Source organism: Colius striatus, chromosome 17 (assembly GCF_028858725.1).
Source record: "Colius striatus isolate bColStr4 chromosome 17, bColStr4.1.hap1, whole genome shotgun sequence".
NCBI lineage: Eukaryota > Metazoa > Chordata > Aves > Coliiformes > Coliidae > Colius > Colius striatus.
The window spans coordinates 2,997,233-3,014,760 of NC_084775.1; the positions used below are offsets into that span (position 1 = coordinate 2,997,233).

Genomic DNA, 17,528 nt, shown 5'->3' on the forward strand with positions numbered 1-17,528 from the left:
CTCACCGGCCCGGGGCGCCGCGTGGCTTCCGGCGCGCATGCGCACGGCCTCGCGCGCCGCCGCCATTTGCACCGCTCGCTCGCGGCTCGGCCCGGGAGCGGTTCACGGCGGGACGGGCGTCCCCGCCGCCCGCACGCAGCACCATGCCGGCCGGACCCGTGCAAGCCATGCCTCCGGCGCAGCCCGCGCCTCCTGCGGAGAGCAAACCGGTGCGGGCCGCGCTGAGCGGGGGAACAGGCCGCGCTGGGGGGGGAACAGGCCGCGCTGAGGGGAGGGGGGAACAGGCCGCGCTGAGGGGAGGGGGGAACAGGCCGCGCTGAGGGGAGGGGGGAACAGGCCGCGCTGAGGGGAGGGGGGAACAGGCCGCGCTGAGGGAGGGGAACAGGCCGCGCTGAGGGAGGGGGGAACAGGCCGCGCTGAGGGAGGGGGGAACAGGCCGCGCTGAGGGGAGGGGGGAACAGGCCGCGCTGAGGGGAGGGGGGAACAGGCCGCGCTGAGGGAGGGGAACAGGCCGCGCTGAGGGAGGGGGGAACAGGCCGCGCTGAGGGAGGGGGGAACAGGCCGCGCTGAGGGAGGGGGGAACAGGCCGCGCTGAGGGAGGGGGGAACAGGCCGCGCTGAGGGAGGGGGGAACAGGCCGCGCTGAGGGAGGGGAACAGGCCGCGCTGAGGGAGGGGAACAGGCCGCGCTGGGGGGGGGGGGGGAACAGGCCGCGCTGGGGGGGGGGGGGGAACAGGCCGCGCTGGGGGGGGGGGGGAACAGGCCGCGCTGGGGGGGGGGGGGGGAACAGGCCGCGCTGGGGGGGGGGGGGGAACAGGCCGCGCTGGGGGGGGGGGGGAACAGGCCGCGCTGGGGGGGGGGGGGAACAGGCCGCGCTGGGGGGGGGGGGGGAACAGGCCGCGCTGAGGGGAGGGGGGAACAGGCCGCGCTGGGGGAGGGGGAACAGGCCGCGCTGGGGTGGGGGGGGGGGGAACAGGCTGCGCTGAGGGGCAGAGGAACAGGCCGCGCCGGGGGGGGGGGGACAGGCCGCGCCGGGGGGTTGGGGGGGGGGTAGTACGCGCTGAGAGGGAAGCGGTGGAGAGGCCGCGCTGAGGGGGGCCTGGGCACGGCTGAGGAGGCGGGCAGTGAGCTCTAGAGCCGCTGCCGCGGGGCCTGGGCACGGCTGAGGAGGGGGCCGGTGGGTTCGGAGCCGCTGCCGCGGGGCTTGGGCACGGCTGAGGGGACGCAGGGTTTGGTGTCTGAGGCCATCCACTGCCGTGTGTGTCTGCTGCTGGGCTGCGGGACCCGGAGACATCGCCCGCGGCTCCGCTTTCCCCCGCAGCCAGGCCGCGGAGAGGGGGGTGCAGCGAGTGGCACGCTCGGGCATGAAGCCGAGTCCTCTCTTGGAAGCGGCCCAGGGCTGGGATTGTGAGCGAGCGAGGGTTTGCCGTAAGCCATGGCCGCGGCCCCACCAGCAGCTGCAATGTGTGCAGGGAGTAAAAGCCCCAGAGCACTGGCGAGAGCGCAGCAGCCGTGGGTTTCACGGTGTCTTCCTCGGTTCTCATCTGCCTTGGCCAAATTCACCTACTCGGGAACTGCTTCCCAAAGTGGGAGTAAGCTCTGATGTACCTGGAGCTGCTGGCCAGAAAGATTGATTGTAGCTAGCACAAGTAGGAGGACAACCATGATTCCTCTGGGAGCACCTCAGAACGTCATGTTGATGTATATAGCAAGGCAATCCTGCTTAAAGTCCTTCTCCAGCGTGATGTTGCCTAATCCTTCAGCTCCTCAAGATGAAGTTTGGAGGGAGTGAGAATGAAAATGAAAGACATTTATGGTATCTTTTTCTTGTTTAGAGTAGCTTTTTCTTATGTATAGTTGTATTTGACTCGAGAGTGTTTTCTGCCTCAGAGTCCGCATGAATTTTGCACAGCAGGTAGCTTTGCTGTTAACATTTCCCTGCCTGTTCATGTGAGGATTATAAACAGTTCCAGTAGCCCTGTTCTCTTCTGTAACAGCTTTTGTGGGTGTTGCTTGGTGAGGAAAGAGGAGCAACATCTTTAGAATCCCACAAAGAGCAGCAGCTGCTCTGGCTGGAAGACAAAGCCATCCACAGGGGGTTCTGGGATCCTGCTGGAATACCAGTGAGAAAAAAGTCCAGGGGAGTTTTTCGCTGTGAGACAGTTTTTGATGCAACCACAATAGAGTTAAAAATGTGGAGTTAATAATTCAGATTCTACTTTCTTATAGTCCCACAGGCTTCTGGGAACATTCATAACTTCCAGACTTGTTTAGGGATGCTGAGTTACTCCTCCATGTGGTGTTACAGACATTCCCCTACCTGTCTCTTGGCTCAGCATTTTTTTAACCTACTCAGGGTCAAGGCTGTGACAGTAAAAAGTAGCAGGAGGATTTGTTTTGTTTACCATATGGAGCCCTTCCTCCTTGTCTTGCTGTGCCTTTCACATGCAGACAAACCCTTGTCTCCCACCCTGAGGAGCTGAGGAATTTGTTTGTGGGCATCAGTATTAAACCAGGGCTTTGTGTCAGGAAAAATGCAGTGGCTTGAAGGCTGAGGAGGAGAATAGGTGGTCCTGTGTGCTGTTTGGCTTGCTGTTCGGAGTGCTTAGTTCTTGCCTAGCATTCATTAAGCACAGGATTACTGAACAATGTGTTATGGTGTGTGAGGATTGTTACTTCCAGTAAGGAAAGTGAAGGGAGGTGATCTTTAACGTAATTTCCAACCATAAGTATCTTTTGATGCTACAGGTTTTCCAGTTCAGCCACCTGGAAATAAACCTTGTCTGAGTTTGCAGTCTACCAGGCTGTTTTGTCACCCCTTGATGCTGGAATATAGCTGGTTACTCAGTGTTACTCCTTATCTCATTTTTGGCTTTGATTTAGGCAGTTTGAATTTAGTATCTTGACCAATTGCAAACATCACAATGAAAAATGTCTTCTTGTGCCATTACCCCTTCACCATTTGAATAGTACAGAGGATTGCATATATCTGTGTATGTACTTCTTTATTACAGCCAGAAGAGGAGCCAAAAGAGGAAGCAGCACCAGCCAAGCCTGTGGTAGGAATTATTTACCCACCTCCAGAGGTCAGGAATATCGTGGACAAGACTGCCAGCTTCGTAGCCAGGTAAACAACATTGCCGTTGGCTCATCCTGCTGAGGATTTTCATGCTTCTCCTCAGTTCTAGTGTCTGCACAGCTTTAGAAACTCAAGCAGATCACAGGCCAGTGGCTTTATGTGAAGGATTTTAAGGATTGAGTCTATAGCAGTGAGACTGTGGAAGAGAACAATATTGTACTTAAAAGGTGTAAGACACATTTTGCTAGAGAAACTGTGGTAGTAAATGAAGTTCTTGGCAAAAATTGTAGCATGTGCTCTGGTAACCAGGTAACAGTTCCTGTCCTAATGATCTGAAGGGAAAACAAAATTCCATGTAGAGAGGGAGCCTTGTTACAGGTGCTCCAGTGAGGAGCCATGCCTGTGTGTACAGCATGTTGGCAAACAGTGATGAACTTTCCAGTGCAATTGTGCTCATTTGCTCCCTGAGCCCTGAGGTGAAGTCCCATCCCTGTTTGTGTGCGGCTTGTGTGCTGGGACATGTCTGCCCATGCCTCAGTCATCTCTGCTTTGGTAGCCAGAGGGAGGGGAGCGTGCACCTGCAGAGCGTGGTCTGACCTTTAGGATGAGTGAGCTGCCCGTGATGTGTGTGGGATTCTGTCCTTGGCTGACTGTGGCCAATTGGTGAGCATGAGTATAGATGGCAAATTGATGAGAGGACCCTGAAGGTTGAATATATTTTACTGATTGGGGCTTTGTCCATTTGCCTAATGACATCACTCTACAAGTGCAAGCTGGTAGTGCTGCCTGGGCCATCTTCCTCTCTTGCTTTTTAATGCTTTAGTATTTCTGGCTGTCTTTTTACTACATGAACCCAGTCTTGGTCTTCCTGGCAGTGTGTGAGTCTCACAGGAGGTAAATACCCCTCAGCTGGCTATGTGAATCCTTGCCCTGCAGGGCATCCAGGCAAGCTGAATGCTGCAGACTTTCACCTCACTAACCCAGGATGGTCCTTGTTGTGGGTTTAAGACAATCACTAAATGCTGATCTAGGGAAAGACACTTTCAGTGAAAATGATCTCTGAAGTGCTGCGAAGGAGCATGGGCTTCGACTGACGATGAGGAGTGGGCTGTGTTTATTCCTTAGTGGTGTAGAGACCTCCTCTTTTGGAAGAGACAGAGTGTCTGAACAAGACTTAAAGGTATCCAGAGAATATAAAGAAAAACATGCTGTGGAAGCTCTTAACTTTCTCAAACTACCCTGAAACAAGTGGCTTGCACTTTGGAAGGGAGGAATGGACACGACCTGAACTAAAACTTAGGCCTCCCCTAAATGTGGTGCTCTGGTGTGGTCTGGCTCTGCACAGGCTGGTAATTACCTCCTTACTTCCTTATGTGAACTTTCTGGCAATTAAACTAGACTTAAAAACCTTGTTGTAGAGCAAATATACTTGGTCTAGTAAGTCACTTAAACTTCATCCATAAACTGTCTGATCAAGAAAGTGGCCTCGCATTTGGCCATGAGATTGTGGAATGCTTGGGAGTTTTTAACTGGTTTAAGAAATCCTTGCTTTGAAACATTCTAGACTTTTCTTGGCTTGGATGGGTTGACACTTTCCTGGGTGAACAACTGGTGAGTTGGTTGAGTCCAAAGAGTCGTGGTCAATGGAGTTAAATCCACTTGGGGCCAGTCATGAGTGGTGTCCCCCAGGGCTCAGTGCTGGGGCCACTATTAAACATCTTTATCAATGATCTGGATGAGGGGATCGAGTGCACCCTGAGTAAGTTTGCAGATGACACCAAGCTGGGTGGAAGTGTTGATCTGCTTCAGGGTACAGAAGCTCTACAGAGAGATCCAGACAGGCTGGATGGCTGGGCCAAGGCCAGTGCCATGTGTTTCCATAAGGCCAAGTGCTGGGTCCTGCACTCGGGCCACAAGAGCCCCCGGCAGTGCTACAGGCTTGGGGAGGAGTGGCTGCCAGGCAGAGAGACTCAGGAGTGCTGGTTGAACACGAGGCAGCAGCGTGCCCAGGTGGGCAAGAAGGCCAAGGGCATCCTGGCCTGATCAGGAACAGTGTTGTCAGCAGGAGCAGGGAGCTGATCATTCCTCTGCACTCGGCTTTGGTGAGGCTGCACCTCCAATACAGCGTCCAGGTCTGGGCCCCTCTCTACAAGAAGGACACTGTGGTGCTGGAGAGGTTCCTGAGGCTACTGCCAAGCTAGGAAAGGATTTGGAGCACATCTCAGCTGAGGAAAGGCTGAGGGATCTGGGACTGTTGAGCCTGGAGAAAAGAAGGCTCAGGGGAAACCTTCTCACTCTCTACAGCTACCTGAAAGGAAGCTGCAGCGAGGTGGGGGTCGGTCTGTTCTCCCCAGTGACAGGCAACAGAACCAGAGGAAATGGCCTCAAGTGTCACCAGGGGAGGTTCAGGCTGGATGTGAGGAGGAATTTCTTTGCTGCCAGGGCTGTCAGGCATTGGAAGGGGCTGCCCAGGGAGCTGCTGGAGTCACCGTCCCTGGAGGGGTCTCAGAGCCCGGTGGGTGATGCACTGAGGGCAGTGGGCTGGTGGGTGATTGGGCTGGGACAGAGGCTGCACTCCATGGGCTTAAAGTGCTCTTCCAGCTGGAATGATTCAGTGAAATGCCCTTAACTTGTGTGGTACAGCTGCTGCCTTGGGTGTGGATTACTTAGAGGTAAACTGCTTACACATTAGGGAGAAAATTTTCTTCTGAGGGACTGATGTATCAACAGATCTTACTGTGAAGGAAACATTTACACTTGAGGTGGTTCCCGTTCATCTAAACAGTTTCTCTTTTTCCTCCTTAGAAATGGTCCAGAATTTGAAGCTCGAATTCGTCAGAATGAAATAAACAACCCCAAGTTCAATTTCTTGAATCCCAATGATCCCTACCATGCCTACTACCGGCACAAGGTCAGCGAGTTCAAAGAGGGCAAAGCACAGGAGCCCTCGGCTGCGATTCCCAAGGTTATGCAGCAGCAGCAAAGTGCTCAGCAGCAGCTTCCCCAGAAGGCAAGTATTCCTTTCACTTTGGTCCAGAACTTGTCTTCTAACAGATTGTGCCACAGCCTGGCATTCAGCAGGAGGTCTGTAAGGCAGGGGGAATGAAGGTCATACTTGTGCCTGTGCAGAAAAGACAACTCTGAGATGCTTGGAAGTCTGGGACTTGGTTTTCAAGCAGACCTGTATCCCCCAGTGACTGGTAACTCCTAGTGATATGTTTTTCTGTTTGATCCATTCTAATTATGTTTAGTTGTTATGTTGGCTAATCTGGGATGCATCAAGGAGAGTGTGGGCAGCAGTGCCAGAGAGGTTCTGCTGCCCCTTCTGCTCTGCCCTGCTGAGTCCTCATCTGGAGTCCTGTGTGCAGTTCTGGGCTCCCCAGCTGCAGAGGGACAGGGAACTGCTGGAGAGAGGCCAGTGCAGGGCCAGCAAGATGCTGAGGGGACTGGAGCATCTTCCTTCTGAGGAAAGGCTGTGGGACCTGGGGCTGTTTAGTCTGGAGAAGAGAAGACTGAGGGGATCTCATTTATACTTACAGGAATTTAAAAGGTGTTAAGAGAACGGGGCAGCACTTTTTTCTGCAGCATCCAATGACGGGACAAGGAGTAACGGGCATCAGCAGGAACACTTAAATATAAGGAGAAAGTGATTTGATGCTGAGGTGAGGGAGCCCTGGCCCAGGCTGCCCAGGGAGGGTGTGGAGGCTCCTTCTTGGGAGGTTTCCAAACCCACCTGGACACATTCCGGTGCCCTTTGAGCAGGAGGAACCTGCTTTAGCAGGGGGTTGGGCTGGATGAACTCTGCAGGGCCCTTTCAACACCCACCATTCTCTGACTTTACTGACACTAGTGATTGCTCAGGCTTAAGCGAGTCTAGTTCTCCTACCACAAAGCAACAGTTCGGAATCCCATGGGGTTCAGTTTGGGCTTGTTGCCTGCACTATTTTGTAGAAACACTTCCTCTTTTTTTTTTCTACTGAACAAATCAACTTCCCCTGGAAATGTGGAGGACAGTGTTGCTAATCTAGTTTAGTTGTGCCCTTATACATGTTGAGTGGAAGAAAGGCACTGACCCATCCAAGTCTGTTACATGCTTTGCACGGCCACCAGTAGTTCTGTTTGGTATTGGAGAGGATCTGGAGGCTGCTACCAAGCTAGTGAAGTATTTGAAGCACATCTCAGCTGAGGAAGGGCTGAGGGATCTCGGGCTGTTGAGCCTGGAGAAAAGAAGGCTCAGGGGAAACCTTCTCACTCTACAACTACCTGGAAGGAAGTTTTGGTGAGATGGGGTCGATCAGTTCTCCCTAGGAACAGAACAAGAGGAAACGGCCTCAAGTGTCACCAGGGGTGGTTCAGGCTGGATGTGAGGAGGAATTTCTTTGCTGCCAGGGCTGTCAGGCATTGGAAGGGGCTGCCCAGGGAGCTGCTGGAGTCACCGTCCCTGGAGGGGTTTCAGAGCCGGGTGGGTGATGTACTGAGGGCAATGGGCTGGTGGTTGAGGGGGCTGGGACAGAGGCTGCACTCCATGGGCTTAAAGGGCTCTGCCAGCTGGAATGATGGTTCTATGACTATCTGGGAGGATCAGAGCAGAGTCCTGATAGTTTCCAGTTCTGCTGGAGCAACGTTTGGTTTATAGTGGGTCTAAATACAGATCTCCAGGTATGTCTCGGTACTAGTTTTTCTCAGCCTCGCGGCTACCTGGATATCTTGGCTGGTGTCGCTTTCCCACAATAGCTTAAGGGAAAATGAACTCTCCCAAGTCTTTGGTAACAATATTTTCCCTCGTTCACTGAGCCATCTCTGCTCTGCAGGTGCAAGCCCAGGTGATCCAGGAGACGGTTGTTCCGAAAGAGCCACCCCCAGAGTTTGAGTTCATTGCAGATCCTCCCTCCATCTCAGCCTTTGACTTGGATGTGGTGAAGCTCACAGCCCAGTTCGTGGCTCGCAACGGGCGGCAGTTCTTGACTCAGCTGATGCAGAAGGAGCAGAGGAACTACCAGTTTGACTTCCTTCGCCCCCAGCACAGTCTCTTTAACTACTTCACTAAGCTGGTTGAGCAGTACACAAAGGTACTCTTGGCAGATTGATTTTTGAAGGCTATTAAATCCCAACAAAACAGCCAGGCTACAAATATCTGCAGGTCCAGGAGTGTGTCCTTTAGATCTTGCTCTTTAATTCCAGTGGATGCTTTGTGTGTTCTTGGCACTGAACACAGTGGGCTGTTCCTTAAATGTGACTCTACTGTAATAGAAGTTAAAGTTGGCATTTTTTTAACTCTGGAGGATAGTTGGCAGGTCAGGAGTGCCTGCTTTTAAGTGCCAGGATGAGCAATAACTAACAAGAGGTTTGCCATAGCATTAAGTGGAATGTAGCCCCAGGGGTCTGCTGGTATTTTTGTCAGTGTGGGAAGAGAACAATTGCTTTTAAGGGGGCTTTGGCAGAAAGAATCAGTCATTAACTGTCATGTGCAATACGTTTCAGATCTTGATCCCACCTAAAGGCTTACTGCTCAAACTGAAGAAAGAGGCTGAAAATCCCAAGGAAGTCCTTGATCAGGTATTGCATGAAGACTTTGCAAAATTGATGAAGCATTTCACTTTTTCATTTGCATTTTTTTCTGTTTCTGACTTATTGGCAGCTAATACAAACATACAGACAATGAGACAGACATGTCTCCCGTAGTCACTTGAATCCAGGACACCCAGGCCTGCCTTTAAACTATTAGCAAGTGTTTGCTCTGGGAATGGTTTGCATCTGGCAGCCATAGAAGCATAGACCCTGCATGACACCCTTCCCTTCTCTACTTTACAGAGTAGAATGTTTCCTTCTCAGACAACTTCAAGTGGCACCTCAGTCCTTCCAAGCTGTTCTTTCTTACTTTGACTTGTGTCTTCATCTCAAGAACTGCTTTGGCTTTGGAAAGGTGACATTGCAGAGCTGTAGTAAAGTAACTGAAAGTTGTTTGCTGGCTGTGAATCTTTAGTGATAACTGAGTCATGTCATACCTGGATGGCTTGTTCTCATGAAATCTGCAGTTCCAGTGCAGGAGAGCACTTTACAAAGCTGGTGTGGTACATTGCTCAGTGGGCAGATCTCTATTTTCTAAAGGAAATCCAAGTATTCTTTGTTGTGCCAGGCCTCTGAGGTAGTGCTCGTGGAACTGCCCTCAGAGGGTTGTTGGCATCAACTTCTGGACACTGAGAAATGACTGGGGTGTGTTTCGTTTCTGACATTTGGTACTTGCTCTGCCTGTGCAGGTGTACTACAGAGTGGAGTGGGCCAAGTTCCAGGAACGAGAGAGAAAGAAGGAAGAGGAGGAGAAGGAAAAGGAGCGTGTTGCTTATGCCCAGATTGATTGGCACGACTTTGTGGTCGTGGAAACGGTCGACTTTCAGCCCAACGAGCAAGGTACTGGAACTAAGTGTTGTAACCTCTATGAAACTGCACCCTTGGAGCGAGAATCTGTCCTGAAATGCCCTTTTCAGGCAGATGTTGGCCTTTACAGCTGCAGGTCCTTCAAAGATGGAGAATGCTGCCTAGTGTCAGTGTGCAGGGCTGGTTTTTTTCTCGAGTCAGTAGTATTCTCCTTGCACAAAGGCCAAGACTGCACTAGTGACCTCTTTTCTCACTTCCACCAGGACTGTAGAACTTGTCCCTCTTTGTAGTGGTGCTTTCACCTGCAAGTCCCTTCAACTTCATGTGTTGTGCTGGTGGATAGACTCCACCTATTCCTTTGTACATACTGGGGCTCCCAGGGGATTTTCATGCCACTGCTTTGTGAAGAAACTGCTTTTCATTCAAAAAACTGGTATTTCTGTCTGTGCACTGAGCAATGAAACGGGACAGAGAAACAGAAGCTCTTGTTTTCTGCCTTGCAGGGAATTTCCCACCTCCCACCACTCCAGAAGAGCTGGGAGCTCGAATCCTGATCCAGGAACGTTATGAGAAGTTTGGGGAAAGTGAGGAGGTAGAGATGGAAGTAGAGTCAGATGAGGAAGATGAAAAGCAAGAGAAAACAGACGAGCCCCCAGCCCAGCTGGATCAAGACACACAAGTGCAGGATATGGATGAGGTGACAGAGAATCGGCATTGCTTTTGTCCTGTAAAGTTTGGGTGGTTTGTGATGCCCTTTGTTTTCAGTGTGAGAAGTTCCTCAGTTTCTTGAGGAAATGAGATTCCCTTCTGAAAGAATTTCATAACAAACTCTCTGATGAAATGCTGGAATATACTATTTTAAATGATTTCTGTGAGAATACAATTCCCAAGAGAGAAATGCAGTAATTTTGTCACCTAATGGTGTGGGTTTTGTGTTTCTGTGATCAGGCCTTTTGGGCTCTCTTCTGCACAGAGCCTGGAATGCTGAAAGATGACTCCTTTTAAACTCTTCCTCTCCCCACTGTATGTGAGCTGTTTTTTCTGGTAACAAGGAACAAGAGCCACAGTTAACCATAAACCCCTGCTTTCTGTGCTGTGGTAATGTGGAAGCTGAGGAGTACTCGCTTCCTCTTCTATGTCCACTGAGTTTCTGAATCATGGTTAGCCAGAGGAACCACTGCAGTGTAGGTGTGCAGAGACAAAGTGGCTCTGTTGCTTCGAAGCTCTGTAATCATCTCTTCCAGCACTGTGTAGGATTTTTGTGCCTTTCTCAAATGGTGTGTGTGTTGATACTCAGCTACAGGAATTTGATTATGATGTTATGGGGTTGGTCTTTTTCACCTAAATAAGGGCTCAGATGATGAAGATGAAGGCCAGAAGGTTCCTCCTCCTCCAGAAACCCCGATGCCACCACCTCTTCCTCCCACGCCAGATCAGGTCATTGTGCGGAAGGATTATGATCCCAAAGGTAAGTCAGGCTGGTGAAGAGCAACCTTAATTTTTCCTGAGTCATCCCAAAGGCATTTGTTTCTCTGCTCCATCCTCTGATGTGTTTTTTAACAGCGTGGTTTTGTTTTTGTAGCCTCAAAACCATTACCACCCGCCCCGGCTCCAGATGAGTATCTTGTTTCTCCCATCACTGGAGAGAAGATTCCTGCCAGTAAAATGCAAGAGCACATGAGGATTGGGCTCCTGGATCCTCGATGGTTGGAGCAGCGTGATCGATCCATCCGTGAAAAGCAGAGTGATGACGAGGTCTATGCCCCAGGTCAGCTCGAGCACCTGCCACTGCTCGCAGACCCCAGCTGCAGATGAGTTCTGGGCACTCAGAGCACACCCCCTCACCCTCCCCAGCATCCTCTGATAAGGACCATCTGAAACATTAGCTTTCTATACCGTGACCTTAGCGCACTGATAATGAGGGTACAATTGTCATGAGTCTCTTGAAGCCTCTCAGTGAAGTTGAAGGCCAAGAGGATTAGTTGCTGCTGACCAGTGCCTTTCTGAAGAGAGCAGCACTTGGCCATTAGGAACAAAGTGATTCAAAAGATGATTAACAGAGGCTTGATCATACTGGGCTTTGATTGTATCACTTGAGATAAGAATTTGTCTTTTTGGCTGCAGGTTTGGATATTGAAAGCAGCCTGAAGCAGCTGGCAGAGCGCCGTACCGATATCTTTGGTGTAGAAGAGACTGCCATTGGTAAAAAGATTGGCGAAGAAGAAATCCAGAAACCAGAGGAAAAGGTAGAGTGCAAACTATTGCAGTGTTGTTTCTGACAGGTTCTGGTAGTATTATGTGTGCTCAGAGACATGAGTCTCTTGAGCTTTGTTGCTGCTGTAAAGCTGCTCTCCTGATGTATTTGCAGCTGCCATGACAGTCTGGAGTTCCTCTGATTTCTTTTATCCTCTCAGGTGACCTGGGATGGCCACTCAGGCAGCATGGCCCGCACACAACAGGCTGCTCAGGCCAATATTACTCTCCAAGAGCAAATTGAAGCTATCCATAAGGCCAAGGGACTGGTGCCAGAAGATGACAGCAAGGAGAAGATTGGTCCCAGCAAACCCAATGAAATGCCCCAGCCACCCCCTCCTTCATCAGCATCAAATCCCCCAGCTAGTGCTCAGCCTATCACATCCGTGCCTCGGCCACCCACAGTGAGTGTTCAGGCTTCCAAAAGCAAATTAGTGTGGCTGCAGAAGGGAGTCCTGACAGAGATCCAGGATTGTAACAACAGAGGAACACTATTGAACTTGCTGTTAAAAATAGAAAAAGAGGACTTGGATGGAGTTTATTTTTGTCCTTAGCAGTGTCAAAAGGGCTTGTTGAGCTGGGCAGGGGTGGAACTGGGCAGTGAGATCTTGGAGGGAGGGAGTGGGGCTAACAACGAAAGGAATGGTGAGGGGGGCTGGGTTTAGGTGCAGAAAGGTGTGGTGCAGAAAGGTGTAGCTGCAGGTAAGAAAGGTTCCCAAGTGACTCACACTGCATTCCTGCCCCAAGGGTTTGGCCTTGGGGCTCTGAGATGCCCCTTGCACATCACTAGCCAAATGGTGAGGGGAGAACTGTTTAATCTCTTAATGAGGCTTCTATGCCTGTTTACAGACAGCTTGGGCTGTTACAGACAGCTTGGGCAGGGTCACTGAGGTTCCCAGAGAGTCTTTGGCCTGCAGAAATCCCCTGTGCACTGCCCTGGTTCTTGTAATCAGGATTGTGAGCAGCACTGAGCATTCCTGCGTGGATCTGCTAAAAAACATGACCCTCTCTCTGCAGATGCCCCCTCCCGTCCGTGCTGCTGTTGTTTCTGCTGTTCCAGTCATGCCTCGTCCCCCGATGACTCCTGTGGTCCGTTTGCCTCCGGGCTCTGTCATAGCCACCCCCATGCCCCCCATCATCCACACGCCACGGATCAACGTGGTGCCCATGCCCCCCTCTGCTCCGCCCATCATGAGCCCCCGCCCGCCTCCCATGATAGTCCCAACAGGTCAGTAACTCCGCCTCTTTCTGCTTGGTTATCAGCTGATTCATGGATAATGTGAGCTTGAGCTTTGATTCTTTTCCCTCCTGTGGCTCTGATGATGACCTGTAGTTGGGATTGCAGACCCCGAGTCTGGTCCTTAAGAGTTTGGAGCTGTTTGATATGACTTAGGAAGCAGGTCTGCTTTTGGGCTCCAGACTCTTCCTCCAGCATGAAAGACAGAGTTCTGTCTCACCCAATTAATGTCTGTGGCCCTGGGAGCCTGCCCAGGTGAAGAGGAAGAATCCACACTGCTTTCCAAGGTGAACCAGAGGAGGAGAAACTGCCAGCACCTCACTGGGAGTTACAGCTGGTTACAGAAGTTGCCTGCCTCTTTCCTCATGGCAGACTGATTGCATTAGGTGCTTTTAAGATGAAAAGCACAATGCAAGAAACAATTCTTTTTTAAAGTCATTTTTCTTTATGATTGCTTTAAACCCAGGTGCTGGCAGTGCCAGCCAAACTGAGAGCAGTTTGTTTTTTGCAAGCTCTGCAGGAAGCTCTTCTGCTGCTTGTCTCTTCCTGGACTGTTTCCCAACAGAAAATACCATCTAACGTTTGAAGCTGGCACGTTCCTGGTGGTTGTCTGAACTTCCTCCGTGTGCCCTGGTGTTTCTTTTCAGCCTTTACTTGCCTGCTCACAGAGGTTTTGTATCAGGGACTGTGTGCTGGGTGCTCAGTGGGTGACTCTAGGTTGTGTTCTGTGTTCTTTCAGCCTTCGTTCCTGCACCGCCGGTGGCTCCCGTCCCTTCCCCAGCGCCGATGCCCCCTGTGCACCCCCCACCCCCGATGGAGGATGAGCCAGTCTCCAAGAAACTGAAGAGTGAGGACAGCCTGATTCCAGAGGAGGAGTTCCTGCGCAGGAACAAGGTGAGTGTGGGTGGGGGGGGGCTGGTCTGGACCCCACTGAGCTGTTTGGAATCCTCTGCCTGAAAGGGAAGCATCAGAAGGGAGCTGAGAGGCAGAAGCACTTCACAAGGGAGTGACTTCCTGAGACTGCTCCTTCCTGCTCTCATTCCTGAGCAAACCCAAGTGCTGTGGAGATCCTTGGAAGGAGCCACACAGTGCTGCACACACCAAGATAGTGCTCTCGGTAATTAAGGGTGGTGAAAGGTAGGTTTAGAGTGCTGTAAAGAGGAACTCGAGCTGCTAATAAGCAGAGAATTGCTAAGCTGGAAATGCAAGGAGATATAATATATCAGTGTCAGCATCATAGTATGGTAGTTTGGTATGTTCTATAACAACAAAGGAGGCATTTGTTGCCTGCAAGGGCTGTCAAGCATTGGAAGGGGCTACCCAGGGAGGTGCTGGAGTCAGCGTCCCTCGAGGGGTTTGAGAGACAGGTGGATGAGGGAAATGGTCTAGTGGTTGATAGGGCTGGGACAAAGGCTGCACTTGATCTTTAAGGTCTCTTCCAGCTGAAAAGATTCTGTTCTGTTCTAACATGGTCTGTATGTCAGACTGGCTTCCTTCTGAGGAGGGCCATCATCATGGGATGGGTTTGAAGGCCTTCCCTGCATATCTACACAGAGCAGCTCACTCCTGTTTGCTTCATGTGTTCACTGTCTAATGCAGTGTGTGTGTGGTGCTTGGTGAATAAGGCACCAGAGAGAAGCCCAACGACATGTTTTATTTTGGTAGCAGTGAAGTAACATTCTCAGGCAGAGAACATTTCTGTGCCTTCACTGGGGAGTCGAGATAACGTGACTTGTTTTGGAAATAAGTAATTTATTTGCTGTTGCATGCCTATAAATAATTTGCCTGCTGCTGTTTTATCACAGTCCTGAGGCTCCTTGTGTAAGAAACCTTGTTATCTGTCTTTCCTCTAGGGTCCAGTCACGGTCAAAGTCCAGGTTCCCAACATGCAGGACAAGACAGAATGGAAACTGAACGGCCAAGTGTTGGTGTTCACCCTGCCCCTCTCCGACCAGGCACGTAGCTTATCGACCTGCCCTGGAGCCCATTGGGCTTTGCCACTGAGTTTCCTTGCTTTGAGGAACTTTACATGGCAGGAACCAGCAAACTCTGGGTGTTCCTCCCACCGTGGCCTCTTGCCCAGTGGGATTGCGTGGCTGGAGGAGCGGTGCTGGCTGTCGGTATGAGTTGGGGAGGAAAAAGTCTGAGTAAGCACTTTGCTGCTTCTTCCTAGGTGTCTGTTATAAAGGTTAAGATCCACGAGGCCACGGGGATGCCAGCAGGGAAGCAGAAGCTGCAGTATGAGGTGGGTAAAAGCCCTTCAAACACTGTTACTTCAGCACTTTCTCAAAACACAAGCTGGCTTCTTCCAAGAAAGAGTTGTAAAGTACCCCCTGAGGTGCTGGGAAACACAGGGAACTGTTCTGCTATCCCTACAGCACATTTGGCTACAGAGCTGCACATTGCAAGAGCAGCACAGGCCTTTCACAGGTGGCATCAGTGGGGCTGCACGTTGTTGCTGCTGCAGCAGATGAGATGGCTTTCTCTGGAATCACATGGTGATTTTCTTGGGAGGTTTTGACACATTGCAGCAGTCTGCTCCCACTGATCTGTCAGGTGTGCTTCTGGGAGGTGGGCGAGAGTACCTTATAACCCTGGCAGCTTTGAAAAGACTCTCTCCAAAACAAGGAAGGGAGGAGATCTCTCTCTCTTCCTCTCAAGTCTGGAGCTGTCAGAAAGGCACCCTTCCTTTTTCTTAACAACTTGTTTCCAGTCATGCGTGTGCAGGGGCACAACCTGCTGCCTAAGCAGTGAACTTTGTGCACTTACCTCCCCAGGAGTTCATCTGTGGGCAGAGCCTCTGTTAACCCTTAGTGAGAAAAGAAGCTTCCCTAGTTTTATATTTAAGGGAGCAGGGGAGAGGAGGGAGCAGTGTAGCCTAAATAACTTCACTTGTGGTGACTGGCTCTGTCTGTAGAGGTGTGTAGTGTATATTGTGTGGTTGTACTCTTGCACTGTTGCCCCATGCCAACCTCTGGTGCCCATCTTCTGACACACCAGGGTCTCTGGGGTGTTTCAAAGCTTGCAGCAGCCTGTTCTGAGAGTACAACCGGGGGGGCTTTGTCTGGAGGGGGTTTGTTGGAAGGAAGCAGTAAGATTTCTGCTGTGACTGGTTTCTTATCTTTCCTCCTCCCTTCAGGGCATCTTCATCAAGGATTCCAACTCCCTGGCTTATTACAACATGACGAGCGGCTCTCTGATTCACCTGGCGCTCAAAGAAAGAGGAGGCAGGAAGAAATAGAAGCCTGGAGCCTTACTACTTGTGTAACCCCAACCCTTTGAGTCCTCCAACCTCCTGCAGCAGCCTGCCAGCTCTAGTTTGAAAAGAGACTGTGACCCCTGTGTTTGTGTGGCTGGTGAAAGAGGGGAGGTGGTTAGAGCCCCAAGATGTGTAAATGTAGTGACCTAGTTTGTGACTGCAGCAGTCAGTCAGTGACTGGTGCTTTGAGTGCTGGGTCTTGCCTGAGTTCTGTCTAGAAATAACATCGAGGTTGTGCCCAGCTTAGTCCAGATGCATCTTTGAGGGATTTACACTGAACATCATCAGTGCTTGCTGCTTCTTCTGATCTTCTTCTAATGGAAACTACTTCTCAATGTAGTATTAAGCTCCTTGTTCTTGCTGTGTCTTGCATCTATCTGCAAGAGCCTCTTGCCCTGACCTTGAATTGCAAGTTTATCCTCCCTCAGCATGAGTGTGTGCAGCTACTCCCCTGATAAAGGCCGTGAGGGTCTGTGTGTGTGAACAGCTTCATGCCTCCTCTGCACAGCCTGGGATTTGTTTGAATAAACACCCGTCCCGGTGCACAGTCTGTCTGCCTTGGCTTTGTGGGGAGTTAGGTGGGAAAGTACCTGGCTTCAGAGCACTCAGGATGCAGGGAAAGACTTTAGGGCCTTGTAGTGCAGCAAGTGCCTGTAAGAAATCCTTGTTTTGGCTAGGAAAGGCTGGAAGAAAAGGGGTTTGTTCACGTTTCCCCAGTGCCGCAGTTACTCCTGAACGTAAAGACTGTCTGTACCAACACTGATGTCTGTGGCTGGGGGCAAATGACTACTTGGGACTTTAAATGTTATTGGAAAAGGTGTTGTACACTGTATACCGTGCAGCTGCTGTCTCTTGGCTCTGGAGAGAACAGAGATGCAGAACAGAAGCTACTCCTGGCCCCTCAGTCAGCTATGCTGCTGTTTGATGGAGACACAGCACAGGCAAAAGCAAGGAGCAGAGCTTGTTCCCAAGAACAAGAGGTGGCTCTGTGCTTTGGTGCTGCTCTTTTGGGATAACCCAAAGCTAGGGATTTAGTATTTTATATTTTAGTGGTGGTCAGGTATTACAGGAACATCCTGTTTACTGTGTTCTGCACTGAGGGGGAGAGGGATGGAGCAGGAGGGAAGAGTCAGCATCCTCCTGCACCACCGTGCTCCTCTCCAGTGCAGGCACGTGGCAGGAAGCCCTGTGGCTGGCAGGAAGGTGCCTGGGCACTGGCCCAGCCCTGGTGGCCAGAGCTCCCCCAGCTGTGTTGGCCAGCTGCTCTGACAGATGTCACACAGGCAGCCTGCTCCCGCCCCTATGCTCAGACACAGATTGGGAGCA

At 51.2% G+C, this 17,528-nt stretch overlaps 1 protein-coding gene across 2 annotated transcripts; it reads left to right on the forward strand.

Moving 5' to 3' along the window:
- The first annotated feature begins 52 nt into the window (after positions 1-52).
- Positions 53-16,745, forward strand: SF3A1 (splicing factor 3a subunit 1). 2 transcript variants are annotated; one of them, XM_062010008.1, is made up of 16 exons: positions 53-209; positions 3,014-3,126; positions 5,884-6,088; positions 7,890-8,147; positions 8,560-8,634; positions 9,336-9,486; positions 9,957-10,150; positions 10,804-10,921; positions 11,036-11,221; positions 11,578-11,699; positions 11,868-12,110; positions 12,724-12,934; positions 13,683-13,837; positions 14,797-14,898; positions 15,117-15,188; positions 16,083-16,745. In XM_062010008.1, exons 1-16 carry the CDS (start codon positions 144-146, stop codon positions 16,182-16,184), a joined length of 2,373 nt encoding a protein of 790 aa, XP_061865992.1. In that variant the 5' UTR covers positions 53-143; the 3' UTR covers positions 16,185-16,745. The 2 variants fall into 2 exon arrangements, with proteins under 2 accessions (XP_061865992.1, XP_061865993.1); XM_062010009.1 differs by lacking the exon at positions 53-209 and adding an exon at positions 1,136-1,815.
- Positions 16,746-17,528: the final 783 nt, after the last annotated feature.